This window comes from Idiotropiscis lumnitzeri, chromosome 4, assembly GCF_059441095.1.
Source record: "Idiotropiscis lumnitzeri isolate Australia: NSW breed Sydney's pygmy pipehorse chromosome 4, RoL_Ilum_1.0, whole genome shotgun sequence".
NCBI lineage: Eukaryota > Metazoa > Chordata > Actinopteri > Syngnathiformes > Syngnathidae > Idiotropiscis > Idiotropiscis lumnitzeri.
In genome coordinates, this window is record NC_142394.1 from 16,624,120 (window position 1) to 16,641,685 (window position 17,566).

At 38.6% G+C, this 17,566-nt stretch overlaps 1 protein-coding gene across 2 annotated transcripts in view; it reads right to left on the minus strand.

Annotated features, from left to right (window-relative positions):
* Nucleotides 1–16,237, minus strand: part of ctnna1 (catenin (cadherin-associated protein), alpha 1) — a 54,914-nt gene extending 38,677 nt beyond the window's left edge. Inside the window, exons 1-7 of one of the 2 annotated variants that reach the window (XM_088294000.1) lie at nucleotides 16,069–16,237; nucleotides 14,468–14,582; nucleotides 13,249–13,444; nucleotides 8,881–9,047; nucleotides 7,721–7,840; nucleotides 6,945–7,214; nucleotides 3,502–3,705 (exon numbers count right to left, since the gene is read on the minus strand). In XM_088294000.1, the coding sequence (XP_088150126.1) occupies nucleotides 3,502–3,705; nucleotides 6,945–7,214; nucleotides 7,721–7,840; nucleotides 8,881–9,047; nucleotides 13,249–13,444; nucleotides 14,468–14,572 (1,062 nt within the window). In that variant the 5' untranslated portion in view covers nucleotides 14,573–14,582; nucleotides 16,069–16,237. Of the gene's footprint in view, nucleotides 1–3,501; nucleotides 3,706–6,944; nucleotides 7,215–7,720; nucleotides 7,841–8,880; nucleotides 9,048–13,248; nucleotides 13,445–14,467; nucleotides 14,583–15,665; nucleotides 15,901–16,068 lie in introns of those variants that run through there. The other variant, XM_088294001.1, reaches the window with a different exon arrangement.
* Between the last annotated feature and the right edge of the window lie 1,329 nt (nucleotides 16,238–17,566).

A 17,566-nucleotide genomic window follows, 5' to 3' on the forward strand; every position in this document is an offset into this window, starting at 1 on the left:
GGTATTGGAATAGAAAGGGCAATTCTTTTGTTTTGGTTGTGTACTGAATATTTGGGTTTCAGATCAAAAGATGAGTATGAGACAAAAGTTCAGCTTTTACTTCATGGTATTTACAATTTAGGACCCAGGTTATTTTAGATAATTATGAAATAAACTGAAAGAAAAACAATGCTCACAAAAAAAAACAAGACTTTTTTTTAAAAGGAAACTGTAACTGAAACTACATTTTACATTTACAAAACCAACTACATCTAACTATGATTGTAGAGAATATTAATTTACACAAGCCTTTGGGGTTGATTTTAAATGCAACCATTTCAATACAAATAATCCGCTTGCCGGAAAAGGTCTAAGTCATCTGGAAGTTGTAGTCCTTCTAATGGTTGTCGCACAGAAGCAACGTCATCAAGCATCAGCCAATAAAATAAATTGACACAAAATAAAGTTGGCTATCTTTGTTGCTCACCTGAGAGTACACTGTACAACTGTGGTTTAAAACTTCAATATTAATTCAAGCCACAAATTGGCATTACAAGTTTGCAAACAAGGCATCCTAGCCTTATTATAATTAGGGCGCGTGCATAACTGCATCTAACGTTAGAAGTGGTATGCACGGAACTTATCGTGATTCAGAGTCTGTGGACTGTCCAAAGTATAAACTGTATTATGAACACGTTTTAAAATAATATTTTTGATCATTTATTTACTAGACAATACTTACCCTGGTCTTTTTTCCAAGTAAAACAGTTTAAAAAAAATACTAAAACAAACTGAGTTTTTGACAAACAAAACTAATACAAACTAACAAAATTGCCCTGAGAAATACTTAAAACAAAATTTTAAAAAATGAAACCCAAATAAAAAAACTATAATTAAAATTCCAGAATTATAATAGCCCTGCTCAAGACTTAAGAGCATTTTTTCTTTCACGCCACACACTTGCCAAGTGAGCAAAATTGTCAATATAGACTGATGGGTGTTCCTCAGTTGTTCTTATACTGATTTATTGAACATTAGTGCTTGTTCTTTATCTGTATCTTGTTTTGACTTTGGGATTCACGTGTGAAAACCACATTTGCTGTTTGGAAAACCTGACAACCAGAGAGCAGTCTATGGGAAAAAAGCAAACAATTTTGAAGCTGAGAAAAGCGCTAAAATTGATCAGAGCTATTGTACAAACTCTGGACATAGAAAATACAATTTCGAATGTCCTGCATAATAGAACAAACCACTGGTGCACTGAGCAACAGACATGGAAAAGGTCAGCCAATGATCAACAGCAGTTGATGACAGACATTTTGTGAAAGCTGTGAAAGAACACCCAAAGACGGTCAGTGACACAGCAGCTAACGTTCACAGGGCAGGAGTGAAGGTATCACAGTCCACTGTTAGAAGACAACTTCAAGAGAGACAGGCCAAACCACAAGTTGCAAACAACAACAACAAAAAACAACTAAGAATGAGAAGGTTAAATTTCAAAGTGATGGAAAGACCTAAGTATGGGGAAAGGAAGGATCTACTTACGATAAAAAAAAAACTTATGTGAAGCATGGTGCGAAGCAAACCTGATCATCAGAGCAATTCGAATTGATCTGCAACCTTTTGATAAAAAGAACTCGCACATTATAATTTTTCTTTTTTTGTTTTTATCATTATGACTGTCTTAAAAATTATGTAGTGCATTTATGCTCAGCATGAATAGGTAACTGTATTTCATTTGTCCACCAAGTCATTTAAAAACACGCAAACATATCAGATGGACTGAAGGGCAATATAGCGCACCGCTAGCGTCCCTGGGGAATGATGTTCAACAATTTCATCTGATTACGTAAGGCATTTGACTGGGAGGCTGCTACTGGCAGGGATAGTGGTTCATCCAACTGCCAGCAGGAATGCCTTGCTGCTCTCACTGTACAATGACTTTCTCCTCTGGAGGCCAAAGAAGCAGCAGCTAAGCAGCGCTTATCGGTCAGTTCCTGGCCAGATGGACATTGATTGAGGCAAAGTCTAAAGGAGAATCATGATTTTAATTTTTAGGAGAATCATGATTTTAATTTTTAGCTGGATATTTTCTTTACTTACGTCTGTAATGTTGAATATTTACAAGTAAGTCAAAGCAGAAAGTTCCAAACAAACTTCCCACGTCCAAATGTTCTTTTAAGTGCTGCCAAATGGAAGTCAAATGAAAACAAATCTCATTTAATATCTAAAATATTCATGTTTTTTAATTTTATTTTTTTTTAGAGAAAAAAATACTGGCTTTTGACTCCTCGACCAGTCCAATCAATATGACGAGAATGAGTTTGACATTTTGAATTTGCACAAAATAACTCCCTGCAGACCTCGCATTAAGAATTGGTGGCTTGGAGGAAGGTAGAGAGGGTTAAAAAAGTAAGAAGAAACACAGACGTCACACACCAACCCAACAGGCCCTGCCCCTTCGCGCAGCAATACATGCAGTATTTTCTACACATTTCAAGTGTGTGATTTGTTTGCATTTGAATATGTTACATTACAAAATGTGCTTAAAGACGTGTTTTTAAAAGGTTTACAATGTGTTTTAACAAGTGTAAATGTGTGGTGTCTGTAAAACTTTACTTTATCATTTATTTTATTAAATATGACCTGTACGTATCACAGATTTTAACCTATCCCCGCTACAAGGGGATGTTTACTGGTGTTTGAAACAGCTCCAAGCATCTTACAAATTGTCCAATACATCACAACTGGACATTTCCAAACAAATCCAACATTCAATCAATGTTGGCATGAATTCTGACAGGTGTAAAGTAAAAATAGGGATGACACCATTGAAAAGCACCATTTCACACCAGACAAGGTTGCTTGGTTTGTCCTTAAATGCATTCAGACGTTCAGTCAGAAAATGACGCCACCATAACTTGCTTGGCCTCTCAAAAAGCACTGCATCGCCAACCTTCTAGAATTTAAACTGCACTTCCTGTTAACAAAATGGCTCAGATCTCAAAACCTTTGTCTGAAAAAAATCTTTTTGATCTCTTAAATGGCTCATACTTTAATGCATGTAAGGCTAATATTAAATGCAAGTTACAGCAAAGTTAATGTATACACGAGCTGCAAAGAATAAAAGAACTAATATTAGGGATCCAAAAGTCAATTAAGAACTTCAGAATCACTACCAGAATATAATTGCTATTGTGGGAAGCTATGTCAGCTAAATGGAGACAGACACAGCAGTGCTTATGTGTGTTTTAAGAGAAAGGCATGGTCTGATAATTCCATGATCTAGGATTACGTTCCTGATTTTCCAATTCTAAAGAGATTGCAAAAGGGCTTTCAAATACCAACTCTCCTTATAAAGGGTTTTCACTTGTTGCATTGAAGAACAGCAGCAACCAAAAACATGCGGTGGTGGGTGTAATGAAATAAATTATGTAATTTTATGGCTGCCAAGTGCTACTAGTGTAATGTTAAATCTGGAGCCTGATATGAGAAACAAAACCAAACAAAAAAAACACTTACATTGCCCATGTACTCAGACAGCAGATCTTGAAGAGCTTGGCGCACTGAATTGCATTCAGCCACAATTCGCTCCCTGCGATCATCCCGAGTGCAAGAGGAGTCGGCCATGAGGGCAGCACCACTGATGATGCTCTCAAGGCGTTCCTCCAGTGATGGACGAAAGCGCTCTTCACTAAACGCCAGGGGGTCCACAATGATTTGTTTCTGAGAGTAAAAAAGAAAATAAATTACCTTACTGTATTATTCAGAAATGCAGTTCATTAGGCACCCACAATCACAGCCACATCCAGCCCCCTGCATTCCATCTGATCTGACCACCTCTGCTTCAGTGTCATATTGCCATGGTAACAAGTACATCAGTGACATAAAAAACAACAAAAAAACAGGGGGGTGCACAGCATGTAATGTGGGGCTGACTCATCTAATTTTACTTTGAACATCCATATTAAATCATTTGACCATTCTTGTGCCAGGGGAGAGACACATGGCTTCAAACTGAACTTTCAGAAAGAACAGTTATACAGACAGTAAACATGCTTGGGCTACGTTCACACTGCATTTCAATTCTAATTAAAAAAAAAAATATATATATACACACTTTTTTTTTTACAAGTCCGACGGAAGGTGCTCAAGAGACTACTGATATTTTCCATGAATCTGCCAAAGTGTTTTGAGTAAACGTTGCTGTCTTTAGATTTGACTTGAATTTAACGCCACTTGACACATTAAGCACTAAGTGGGCATTTGTGGTCATAATATAGTTATAGATAGTAATTCAGCCACACAGACGCATTATTTATTACGTGCAGCAAGGACGTGACATCATCTTTAGTCAACATCTCCATTAAATGAAGTGCTCGAGGGGTGTTGTCTCATATCCTCAAAATATTTACACCTCCTGCCGCCTCACTACTATGGCGATCGATACAAGATGGTAAAATGAGCCCCTACACACAGGACCATATTTACTTATGTAAACACCGCACCATAAGGTCATTTTTTTTTTGCTGCACGTCAGCTGATTGCAAGCACAAATACTTTGTATACAGAGGAAAAGTCACTATATCTGCTTTGGCGTATTATCTAATTCTTTAACTTAGTGATTGATAGTAAATGTTTAAGGCCCGCCAAATACTTGAGCAACTTAGCTGATATAGACTACAATAGAGTGCAGGGTTCAAGGTTCTGAACCGTTTCAAGAGTGGTTGACACTCAACCACTGGTTTTACTAGGTTTTGAAAGGGATGAGGACAGTCGATGAATGTGGCCAATAGCCTGCGCTACACGCACACTTATTTCCTGTCTGCTTCCTCCCTTTGTACTGTTGTAGCCGCAGCCGCAAGAGCGAGAGTCAATCATCTGATGTGTGGGAGTCACCAACTTTTGTCCAATTCATTTGTTTTCAGGCGCACCGCTCAGAGGGTGGTGGGCCTTAAACAACTCCTCTAGATCCTATTGCTGCATCTTTGTGATACATGAATTAAATTACAGAGAGAACTATTCCATGTAATATTTTTGCAATCAATTTTTTTTATGTGAATAAGCTACAAGCCATGCTAATTGGTAAGATAACCTAAGATTGACTCAACTAGCGCGTGAGACCGCAATTAAGTACTTTGGTGATACGAGTCCACTTCACAGACGTCTGGCTGCAACCGCTTTAAATCGGAGCGTATCCAGCTTTGCTCATATAAGTGGCTGTTATACACGATGTGAATTAAGAAATAAAAACTGATAATTAAATAAAGGCAAGCCAATTACCCGTTTGTATAATGGTCATATTTTTATTGTTTAATAGAACCCTTACTTCAGGCCCAAGGAAAAAAAATATGTCTCTCAAGATTATAAAGCACATCCTCAAATGAAGTCACTGATGTGCACAACTGTACTGCAAGAGAAAATTTCAAGCCTTGATGGTAAACCACTTTTAAGCCATATCACCCAGCACTACACCTCTGTTAACTAATGTCTCGTTGCTGCATTGCAGTTGCACCTTAAGTGAGTCTTTCAAATTACATGTGTTGCGGAATTGTACTTCCTTCATTTGACCTTCGTTAACCAGAATGTTGATCATTTACCAGTCAATATAGTGTAGAACACTTTTTTCTGCATAATAATATTAAACATGTAAAACTGCAATGTTAAAGGTGACGCTGTTGAACAGTTTGGTGCACCTCACTTAAGTGCTGGCGCAACCAAGAAAAAGAGTTGGCTGCACCCGCGCAATCAGAGCACAAGGTTAGTCTAGAGCCCTCTAGAGCATATTAGAAGCTAAGGAATATTTTAAGCACGGGTGCTAATAATTATGGATGGAAGTGTATATTGAAGATTCTTAATGGCATATGAAAGATAGGGGAGAGGTTATTGTTTGGAGGTGTAGTCTGCCATTTTCCTACAATTTCCCTCTCATCTTCATGAGCAAAGGGCCGTGGCTTTTGTTAGCCCCCTGGTATTGAAAAGTCGCACTTAAGCACAAGAAACATTCAAATTGCTTCCGATGAAAAAGTGGGTTGGCGCCGACATTCAAACATGCGCATGTGCACGTGACGCTTTGTGTAATCCAAGATTCGCGGAAATGAGGGGGTGAGTCATGCATCCAGGCAGATATATTTGGTACGGACCATTTTCAGCAGCACATCAACTGGGACAAAATGCTGGTCTAAAAAATAAATAAAAATCATCCAATAGCGAATTGTATCAAAACTAGGGCCTAAGAAAACCAAGGTACCTCCATATTGTAAAATTGTTATTATAATGTTATATGACTACTGAAGGGGATTTTTTTAAATGTACAAGTAATAAACTAAACAACACTGCGGTGGCTGCAAAATTCTAGGAGTAATGAAGCAGTGTGTCATATAGCCAAGGGTATGCATGTGACAGCTAAGCATCAATCAAGAAGGTAAACAATGTCCCATTGAGCTCGACAGCAAGTCGAGCAAAGCCATGCTGAAAGGTTCAATAGCTAATTCAATCAATAACAGGTTAGAACGTGTTATGAAAATGTATTTTTAGAATACAATGAGGACCGACTCATTATCTAAACAGAATAAATATGATAAACTATTTTGTAATCAAAATCACGTCTGCTAATGGCTTAATTAACTGCATTTATCACCCCACACAACATTAAGATGATTAGCTCAGTGTTCAATCCCGCTGTTAAGGTTATTTTTTCATTTTCAAATTTGACTATTATGAATATGATGTAAGTTTCAAATAATGTCAAACTTAAACTGAGAACATTAAGAGAACGCCTATTTATGCACGGCAACACTTTTCTATTTGACAAAACATAAAACTAGATGTGAGTGAAGATTTCACACCACACAGACATCGTAATTCAGACAGTCCTATTTTTCATCTCAATCAAAAGTCCTTTACACTTTTAGTTTACAATTCAGCCATACTTAGAAACACAGACTTCAACCACTTGTACTTACGTCAAAATTGTTGAGGGCATATGCCAGCTCTCCACCACCTGTCGGTTGATTGAGTGCCGAGTCTTCTGTAGCAGTGGCCTGAGCGGCATTGGAGATGCCAGAAACTGCATGCTGCAGTTGCTTGTAGATCAGGTCACGGTTAGCCTTGTAGGCAGCAACGTCAGGATGCTGCAGGCATGCACGAGATGCTGTGTACAGCATGGGGATGTTCTTCTGGAGAACACCACGGGCAGCAGCCATTTGGTCCTTGTGTTGAGCATCTTTTAACTCCTAAATGAAAGCATTAAATGAAACAGAAAAGGTAAGGAGAGGTAAGGTTAAAGATCTTTTTTGGGATATAGTGGCAAACCCCTTTTAATATTATACCCTAACAGGCCTGTCACGCCTTTATATCAAGTGTGACAGTTTGTTCTGAGTCACCAAAATGTATTTGTCCCCGGCAGTAACATCAAAGTCATAAGGCCATTAAAATATGTCTTTGCACTACAATGCGTTTTTATTCAGACGTCCGTATTATTTATTGCAAATACACCATCAAAAGAATACGGTTCATCCATGAAACAACAAACATTCAAGCACATGCAGAGAATTCATTTCACTTCCAACTAAGCTCAAAATATATATTTTGCTATTCTAAAGAAAAAACATCACAAATGACAGAACAAAAAAGTGCATCTCTAATACCACCTCTGGGCATAGTGATGTGCATTATCCAACAAGGGGCTTATCTGTTAAAAAAATAATATAAATACTGCCAACTTGTGGCTGTAGTGTACCTGTTGTCTCTTGGCTGCCATGATGTTAAGCTTGTCAACCTCCGGCTTCAAGGCTTTATACTGGATCCCCAGATCCTGTTCTGTTCCTGCATTACGCACTTTCACAAGGCTGTCCTCCACCTGAGGTTGAGAGAAACACACTTCAAAAACTAACCATCTTACAGTATTAATTCAAAGTCGTTTTTTTGTTTTTGTTTTTAGGTTTTCTGTGTCCCACTGAAGTGCTATACGACGCGATTGGACGCTTTTCTATTGTATCCAGTAGTATAAGACCAGATGGGTCTCAGAACTACCAAGTAAATCATCGATCATGCCAGCATCTACAGCTGTCACCATCAAATATTTTTAGAATTAGACAAAAGTTTACTTTGTATTATAAGTATATTAAGAAACTTTTTTTCCCTCAGATTGTTGTTTATTATTTGGCGTAGTTCAGTGATTTGAAAAAAACATTGGTTTATATTAGGTACTGTTTGGTCATTAATTTCCAAAGTAAAAACTGTTTTACAGATGCTTTATTTTTGACACAAAAGATATACTCAGTCCGTTTTCATGAACGGTTACAGAAATTACAGAATAATTGCTGCTGAGAGGCTAAAATCAAGAAGATTTGGAGAATTTGAACAATTGCTAAATTATTAAAATAATTGTTAATTTGATAATCGATTAGTTTTTAATCAATGAATTTTGACAGCTCTACTTGTACCCATCGTGCCATGTAACACGCAGATGTTTGTAATTGAATTTATTTCTTATTGTTTGTAATACACTCAACCTTTGTGGTTCAATTGGAGAGGATCATAACGACAGTCAACACTGTTCGACACGTCACATAAGGTAGATTCAAAGATCAGTTACAAAGTAGACCATTTCAAACTCTGAAAAAAAAAGCATTAAATCTTAGTAATTACAAATATATGAACTAGCAACAATAATAATCATCATCATCATTAATCTCTGCAAAACAGATACACTCAACATAGAGTATATAATGTGGCAAATCCAAAGGGTTTTTTTTTCCCTGACTCAGCATTTCAACAGTTTGTCTGGCAGCTCTCCAAACTTTAATCTTTTAATATGCTCCATTTGTCTGCTGTCATTTGTACTCCACGTTCCATAATGGGTCAAAAGGGAAATGCATGTCATAGAGTCGCTCTCACCAGTTTAAGCTGCAGCAGAAGTTTGTAGACGTCGGACATATCTGCCAGAACCAACAGATGTGTGACTGCCGACAAGAGGGCTCTGGCAGCACGAACCATATTGCCCCTCTTTACAGAAGAGCAGGGGTCTTCAGCAAATTCTCCAGAAGCCTGCCTCATTGAATCACCTGGGGATGGGGAAAATACTCTGTGAGCATGCTCTGGTAACATTTTCATTACAATTGCCTTGGCAACTAAAAGCGTTTTGAATGGCATTGATATATCAACACACCATCTTGAGATAGTAGTCATCACCTTTTCATATTAAATGATCAACATATTATAGATAATTATATCAGGCAATTAAAATGTACCCAATGGAGAACAGCCAGACACATTCCATCTTGGATAGCATTTCATTGGATAGCATTTCTTTCTATATTTCTAATACAATTTTCAAGTACACGATGCAAGTCAAAGCCCCAACAAAAGGCCGGCAATCTTGTTTGTCCAGCACCATGATTTGTCCTACATTGGCCTATATGGGTGACTGAGCACATATTGACTTTGTCGGCTCACATTATGAACATCAGTACATCAGTCAATAGGTTACCCTAATGGGGGGAGACATGCAAATTCAAAGGAAATTGCAGTATGGACCTAAAATATCTTCCACAAAGACCAAGATTAATTGATTCTGTCAATTTTCTCATTGCCCAAACCAAGTAAATATGGATGCCAAAATTGCACAAAACAAAAATGGCCAAGCTTTAGAACCAAAGTTACAAGGTTGTAAAAAGTGGATAAGTGAACAATTCTTTTTCACTAATAATTCACACCAAAACACTAAATATTCTGACTAACTCATGGCTTGTTAAAATGTTTTCAAGAAGAAGTTGAGTAAAGGTCATAAATTACAAAATAAATATTTCGAGAATTAAGCTCACCCCGGTTTATTTAAACCACAAGAAAAGAATCGAAAGATAAATAAGGCCTTATCGAGAGCTTTGGTCTACTATAATTAGCCTAAAACTACAGCAGGACTAAATATTAATAGACTCCAGGTGAGACAACTTGGCACTTAATTAAAAATGATCATTCAAAGAGAGAAATTACATTTTCTGAGAGTCCACGAACATTAGCGTACTTATTGTATTTACACAACAAAAACAGCACGGGGGTTTTGAATTGTTTTGAACCGAGGACAACCACTGTACTCTGACAGAATTAAACCATTTTACGCTTACGATCAACACAGCTTGAACAATGGCCGTTGCACCTTTAGGCCATCATCGCCCCCTGTGAACCAAATCAATAAGGCCTTTTCAGGGAGTGGATAACAATCAGTTCTACTTTAATAAACTTCTGCTTCTATAACGCTCACCTGCGGCCCTTTAAAGGGTAGATCACTCAGAAAGCCTTGATAACAGCAATGCAAGAAATAAACAGGGAGAGTGAAAGGCAAGAATAGAACAAGGACATTAATGGACCAAAAAGCCGAGCAGTTATGGGGCGTCTTCAACTTGGAGGGAAAGTGATACTTAGCTTGTAGTCAAAGATAAATTAAATCTAGTGGAAAGAATTGTCCATTTAAACTTCAAGTCTCTGGAAAACAAATAAACACCCTGAAACAAACATATTACAAGTGGACAGCCATCCCTGATCATGTCATCAATGTTCTCTTACATTCTTTGATCATGTCAATGTTCTCTTACATTCTAACAGCTGGTAGGTCACAGTTGGGTGGAAAAGGTTACATGCATCCAGGGGATGGAGGCGAAGTTGACGTTCTCGATGGTCGCATTCGCAGTCCAGACACGCTCCACAGAGCAGCATTGCGTAGCTGACAGCAAGCACGAGGCACCAGCAGAGTGCTTGCATTCCAGCCGTGTGACAGCTTATTGCAACTACAGTAACAACACTGAGAAGTGTGTGTCACAAAGGCTAACTGGCCACATGTCAGCCAAAGAATTGGGACTTGAGAGGATCGCTAAAACAGGGGCACATTCTACTTTCTGGGCAACTTGAGGGAAAACAGACATAGCTTGCACAGTTGTCAACCCAAGTGGAGACAACGGTTGTTCTCTGGACACAATTGTAAAAAGTCTGGGGATATGCAAAAACAGAAAGCTAGAGTAAATGCAACCATTAATAGGAACTTGCTATAGCAGGAATGACAACTACCATATGTTAGACTCTTGTCGAGTGTCCAGTATAAAACTGAAAAAGAAACCCAGCAAAAAGTCGGATCCATCCATCAACTCATTGCACCACTTATCCTCGAGGTCACGGATGTGCTGGAGCCTATAGCCTGCTCGCGAGAGCACACCATGAACTGGTTGCCGGAAAATTGCGGGAATTCCTTCCAATAAAGTCACCAATAACATCTACACCCCTTTGTTTGTCCTTTGCATATACTGGCAAAGAACTTTAGTTTCCCATCTCAGCAGGAATATTAGCCCAAAAAAATACATTAAATTGCTAATTTAACACTAGCATTGATTAAGGTTGTACACACACGCACAAACACTCACACACGAGGACGCCGGCAGCTGAGTACTTCAAAATCACATGAAGCCCCAACCATGAAAACTTCCCAAACGTCTGCCCTATAACATCTTTACACGAGCATTCTTACAGGTCTAAATCCACAAGTGATGCAATAAATAAAGGAATGAGCCATATCCGTCAGCACCCAAGTCTATAGCAACAGACAAGGCGCTACTTGCTGTGTGCCGTGTGGATATTAGCATCAAAACAGAAAAACAAAAAGCATGTTTCTGCCTGCGGGACCAAGCCTTTTCTTTTTCTTTTTTTAAACATGGGTCAACCATCACCTTGTATGAGTAACTGGTATTTTGGGGGGATAACAAGTGTTTCATCAATTTTGAGAAATGTTTCATGTATCCCAGCGACAACTAATTTCTTTGATGTTTCACCATTCATAATAAGGTCTCAAACTCTGTACGTATATGTGCGTGTGTAGCAGGAAACTGACAAATTCACTGACACTAAGGTACCCAGAAATGTTGACACTCGTATTGGAAGAGACTACTGGAAAAGCCCATCAAGTCAAAATTCTGACGCGCACAGCAAGTGAACACTGCAATCGCTATTTTCAAGATGGCTGTTCTACATATAAATGGTAAGTACATGTTTTGGTTGTAAAAGTTAATGTTATTGTATCACCAATCACTCACTGTAGGGTTAACGGCAAAACCAAAGACGTGTCCACACCAAGTCAGTTCGTAGGGGTAGCCAAAATTATTCATTTATTACGGCTACTGTAAACTGTGTGGAAATAAATGTTGCTTAATCAGGGTCCAATCGATTCAAACTGGAGTTGTCTGTGGTCTGAGGAAGAACATGAATCATCGACACAGACGTCTACGATGGCATAACCTCTCTAAAGTCTTCTGCACACGGGAGTTATCTGTCGTGAAAAACGTCATTCAAGGCCCTTTGCTCAGCGGATAGCCCGCTGCGTATGTGTAAGTTTCAGTTTGCTTTCTGCCTCACAAGGCCTAAAGACAAATATCTAACATGTCTGCTATTTTCCATCTCATGAGGTAAAAAACTCACGGCACGCAACATGAGCTGTGCGCCTCAGGCAAGAATTCAGGTAGCCAATCATAGGGCACGCTAACCAGATGATTACAACACTTGCGATGCCTGATCAATAAAATGAGGAGTAACATGTCATCAGTGTATTTCGTTTCAATAATGAAATCATATGAGGCAACGTCTAGCCACACACACCACTTCATGCCCCACATGTAGCCGTTGTAGTGGGGGCCGCTGTGTTGAAATCATGTGAATAAAGGATGCGTTTTGATTGGATACCTGAATTTTTGCCTGAGGCACGTAGCTCAAGTGGTGCAAATACATTGAGATTTTCACTTCGTGAGGCAAAAAAAATCTCAAACATGCTAGACACTCATCTTAAAGCCTTGTGAGGCAGAAAACGCAGTGAAATTATGCACACAGTGAGTTATGAGCAGTTAGCTCCAGTGAGCAGCAGCCTAAATGGCAGCATTATTATGTTCAATATGAAAATAGCATCCAAACAGGAGATAAGAAACTAAATGTAAATAAAGGCCTGTTCCTAAATTATGTATAAACGGCAGTGTTGCAATCATATATTTGTGTCTGTTAATACATTGTCGTTGGGGCAGACAATTTGCTGTTGCCACACTTTGGCTTCACAACAAAAAGATAATATTATACAAATATGTGATGGTGGCCATTTTTCTTTTCCGACTCACCAATTGTAACATGGACAACTCAGGTGTGATGTTTCAGTTGTGCATTTGGTTAATTGAATATGCACATAAGAGAAGCATGTCAAGTCCAGAGAACAGACCATAGCATCAAGTATTTCAGATATACCTTGCTTGCGGACATCTTCTACAGCAGCAGTCAGCTCATCCTTAAGGAACTGACTCTCCTTTGCAATCTTTTCTCCTTTTTCCAGGAAGTTCTGGGTGGCGGTCTCCACTGAAGCAGCCAGGACATGTGCCTTCTTGGAGCGTCCCTTTTTCTTGTTTGAGGGGCCTTTGTTACTTGAGTTTACCAGAGTTGTGACCTATGATAGGTATACCGCAGGGTATAGAAAGAAATGTTAGTTTCTCCCCAAAAAATATTTTGTTACTAGTACAAGTAACAAGTATTCAAACCATCATTACCATTTGTCGTCAATGCAAAAGATCAAAACTTTATTTTCTAATGCAACCTCTGAAGGCAAATGCCCCTCAAGTTGGACAATTGTTCCCCTTGTCCTTTACACAATTTTTGCTTTAACTGTTTGTTTGGCAACACATCAGAAAGAGGTAACTGCTGCCTCAGCTATTACAAATGTCTTTAGGCTATGGGGGACTTCACTTGTTTTCCACACAAGCTCTGCTCCTCATAGAAGAAGCACACAGCCAGCTGGCACAAACGTTCGTTTTCGAGCGAGGCAGAAGGAGGCGGCCAAAAGATTCACCCCACTGCTTGTTAATCCAAGTGTCCGGCTAGGCGGCTAGCTCAGTAGATATACTGTAAAAGGACTACACACCACTGTTCAAATGAATCTGTTTTCTGGGTAATATCACTGTTGGCCATATTTTCTTCACTTGCAGATGACTGCCCTTGGAAATTCAGCCGTACGCAAGTACTGAATATCCGAAAAAGACCATCTGATGCTACGGAAACTTTCTGTGTGGCACATGGCTTGCGCTCTACAGTAAGATGTGACAAGAAAGAATGTCAGGAAAAGCCTACGAGAACATGTTAGCTTTATTTGGCTTAATCAGAGGGAAACAAATGGTAGCAGAGTTTTTAAAATGCTTAAATGCGATTGGTTAATTCTTAAAGCCACATGCAATAAGTGGATGTCGACACTTGTGCAATCACATAATGCTGGGGCTGTAAATATTTATACACTCGATATATTCTAGCAACATTTCCATATGTCTCTATCTCTCTCTATATTTATCTCTATCCATCTATATACATATACATACACAAAATGGTATAATGAATTTAGTAATCTATTCAGATCTTTTCAATTATATGCCCTTTACCTTTGAATGGGAAACAAAACAATACACACTGACGGTATTATTACCTGTGTGACCAGGGGCTCGAGCAGCCTCTCCACTGCCAGAGTCCTGATCTCCAGACTCTTTGGGTCCCATTTGAAATTGATGTTCGCAGTGTTGATGCTTGTCATGTCTGAAAGTCTAATGAGAAACAGGAGTCACATCAAAGAACACAACAATGAAAATTCATACTCCTCCATGGCCAACCAAACTGCGTGTGCAGGAAAGTGATTTTCAGAGTGTTGACAAAAACCTTAAGATGGTGACAGGAATAAAAGTCTACCTCAGAAAAAGTCCTTTCCGCTTTAAATGACTGCTACTGCATTGATTTGGTAACAGACCAAAGAGGTGGCAGACCAAAGGGGTGGAACAGTCAGTTAAGTCATGGGGCAAAGTAGTATCAAAGGAAATGTGTATAATTGTCTACAGATATCCTCGATCGCTGATTATTGGAGGTCGTTCACCTTTTTTTGGGTGCATAACTATTAATACAAGCTTTAACCTAAAATAAATTAGTAACTCACAACTGCATTCAATTATTTAATCAACCTGTAGAACCGTTATGTTTAAAAAAAAAAAAAAAAAAGGTTCACCGGCCACCATTTTCTACCGCTCACTGGCCTATCCTTAAACATTGCTTTATTTAAATAATAATGTTTTATAACATAGAAGAGTACAAAATTAAGGTTTAACGAGTACATTTAGTCAGACATTTGTTTCAAAGATTTGTACATTTTCCCACCATAGAGTAAAGGTTTCACGAACTAAACTAGGGCATATTTTACTTGCGTTTCAAATATCTACCCTAAGATATTCTCTATTTTAATATAGAGATACTTTTTAAAACAACGTAACATACTTAACCTATGAGTAGTACTGCTGCAGTGTTGGTGATGAACAAGTGAGCGGAATAAAATACTTGGCAGGGGAAAAAAACCTTCGCTATCCCACTAGGCAGACACAACACCAGCGATGTCTGTGTTCACCAGCTCTGATCTTACACATCGACACAAGCGGTTCAAAAGTTGTAAATGAGCAATGCGTGAGTCAAAACTAGCCAGAAATTAGCCCAACTTGCACCAGTGTGACCATTTAATATTAAGGTAAACATCATTTGTTCTAAATCAAATTAACTTTAATTATAAGGTGGAAATCAATCACACCGTCAAGATAATAGTTGTAAGTGTTGCAGGTTAGTGTGCCATTCTTGGCCATTTAGCTTACCTGCTAGCGAACTTTGCCAAAGCCGACACCTTGCTAAAGCTAATGCTAGTTGGCAAAACAAACGCTACTCAGAAGGGTAGAGGTTCACGACCGACTTCTACTGAAATGCCAGCTAAACACTTCTGAACTTTCTCTCTCACCAACGGCGCGCATTCCAACCTTTCAACTTCAACTCTGTGACGTCAAGTGACTTCAAAGAATCACTTTTAACTCATCGATAACAATTCGTTGGGAAAGTTTCAAGATGGAGGAGATGACAACGCTTCGCTTGCGAAGTTTTCCTCCCCTCCGCTGCCGTCGCGGACAGGATACATTTTCTCACTCTAACTCACTTGACAACAAATACCGCTTAAAAACAATAAAATTAGTAAAAGTCCAACGACACCGTCGGCAAAAAGCTTACCTTGAAAGTTTCGATAGAGCTGGTTTCGCTGTCGCGGACTAGTTTCCCAACAATAGCCGAGGAGGAGGAGGGGGGATTGGGCGGTGACCGAGTTCCTGAACTTCCTGGCAGCTAGACAACCAGGCAACGTTCAACTAGCCCGCAAATGACGACTTGTTTCGGGCGTGGCAGTAGCGGTGCCTGTCCATATATGGATTGACTGCTTCCATGTTTCCAAGCTTGTGCAAGGTCGACCAGCCTTGGCCGCGATTTACAGTTTGACTAGTTTACGTTCGAAAATACAAGGGATAAATTAGATACACATTTAGGGAGGAGCTTAAAAGATTCCACGTATCCCTCAACAAGGAAGATATTTATAACGGGGAAAAAAAACCGTTGACAGTCAGTTTTAAACTATTTCTTCCATTTGATTTTTTTTACATACACTAGAAATACTACTTTGTTTGTTGTTAAATCATTTATTTGTTTTCAACAATATAGTATACTCAGAACTATACTCATATTATGCACTTTGCAGGATAATCAGGACTGAACTGACAACATATTCCTGCACGAGAAAAACAAAACATTATAAAAAAAAAATGCTAAATAAGACAATGATACTCTGAGTCTCTTCTGTTTTTTCAGACGAGAAGGAAATTTTTTGAACACCCGAAACTAGTAGATTTTACTCGGGAACCAAGCGATTACTCGGCCGGCCGATTAAATCGTCATATTTATAACACACAAATCGACACCATAACCATATATCCTTATGGTCATTCTATGGATCTGTCATTCAAAACAAATCAATTCCTAATTTTTACATGGAATGCAAGTTGTGCAAAGAATTGACCTGAATTTCACAATTTTAACCCAACCTCAAGTCACATTTTGTATAAAAATTAATAATAAAAACAGTGTAACATGAATCAAACATAAGTGTTTTAATATGATATCATCTATTGATAACACAAACACACGCACGGATTCATGTCGTCATTAATTAAATGCAATGCGCTGAGCAGTGCATTCTGGGAGACGAAAAGGAATAGGGACCAGGCCGACCCGAAATTGTGAAAACCCATGTATAATTGATGCCCACTGAAATGCATTTGAGGGTGTGGAGAAAACTTTATTTGATGCATTGTATATTTATTTTTTTAATCGGCTGATTAATTTGTTCTAGACTAGACTATGCATGGGCATCATCTTGCTTCCCTAAATCTGTTGCTGTCGATATTAATGTTCCCATGATGTTGTTTTTTTGCAACCTCACTCCCCAAGATATCAATCAATCAATAGCGCAGATGCAGTTGACTTTACTCTCTCTAGATCTCATCTTTATTATATACTTTTTGTCATCATCTGTGGAGGCTGTAAAAGTAAAAAGCTGACTTTTTAAAAGAATGAAGTAGAAGCTACAGACAAATTTCAAAAGGAGGGACTGCAATTTAAAATACTGTTTTGTTGACTTAAGCAATAATTATTAGCATCGGGACATCCAAAACAGCATTTT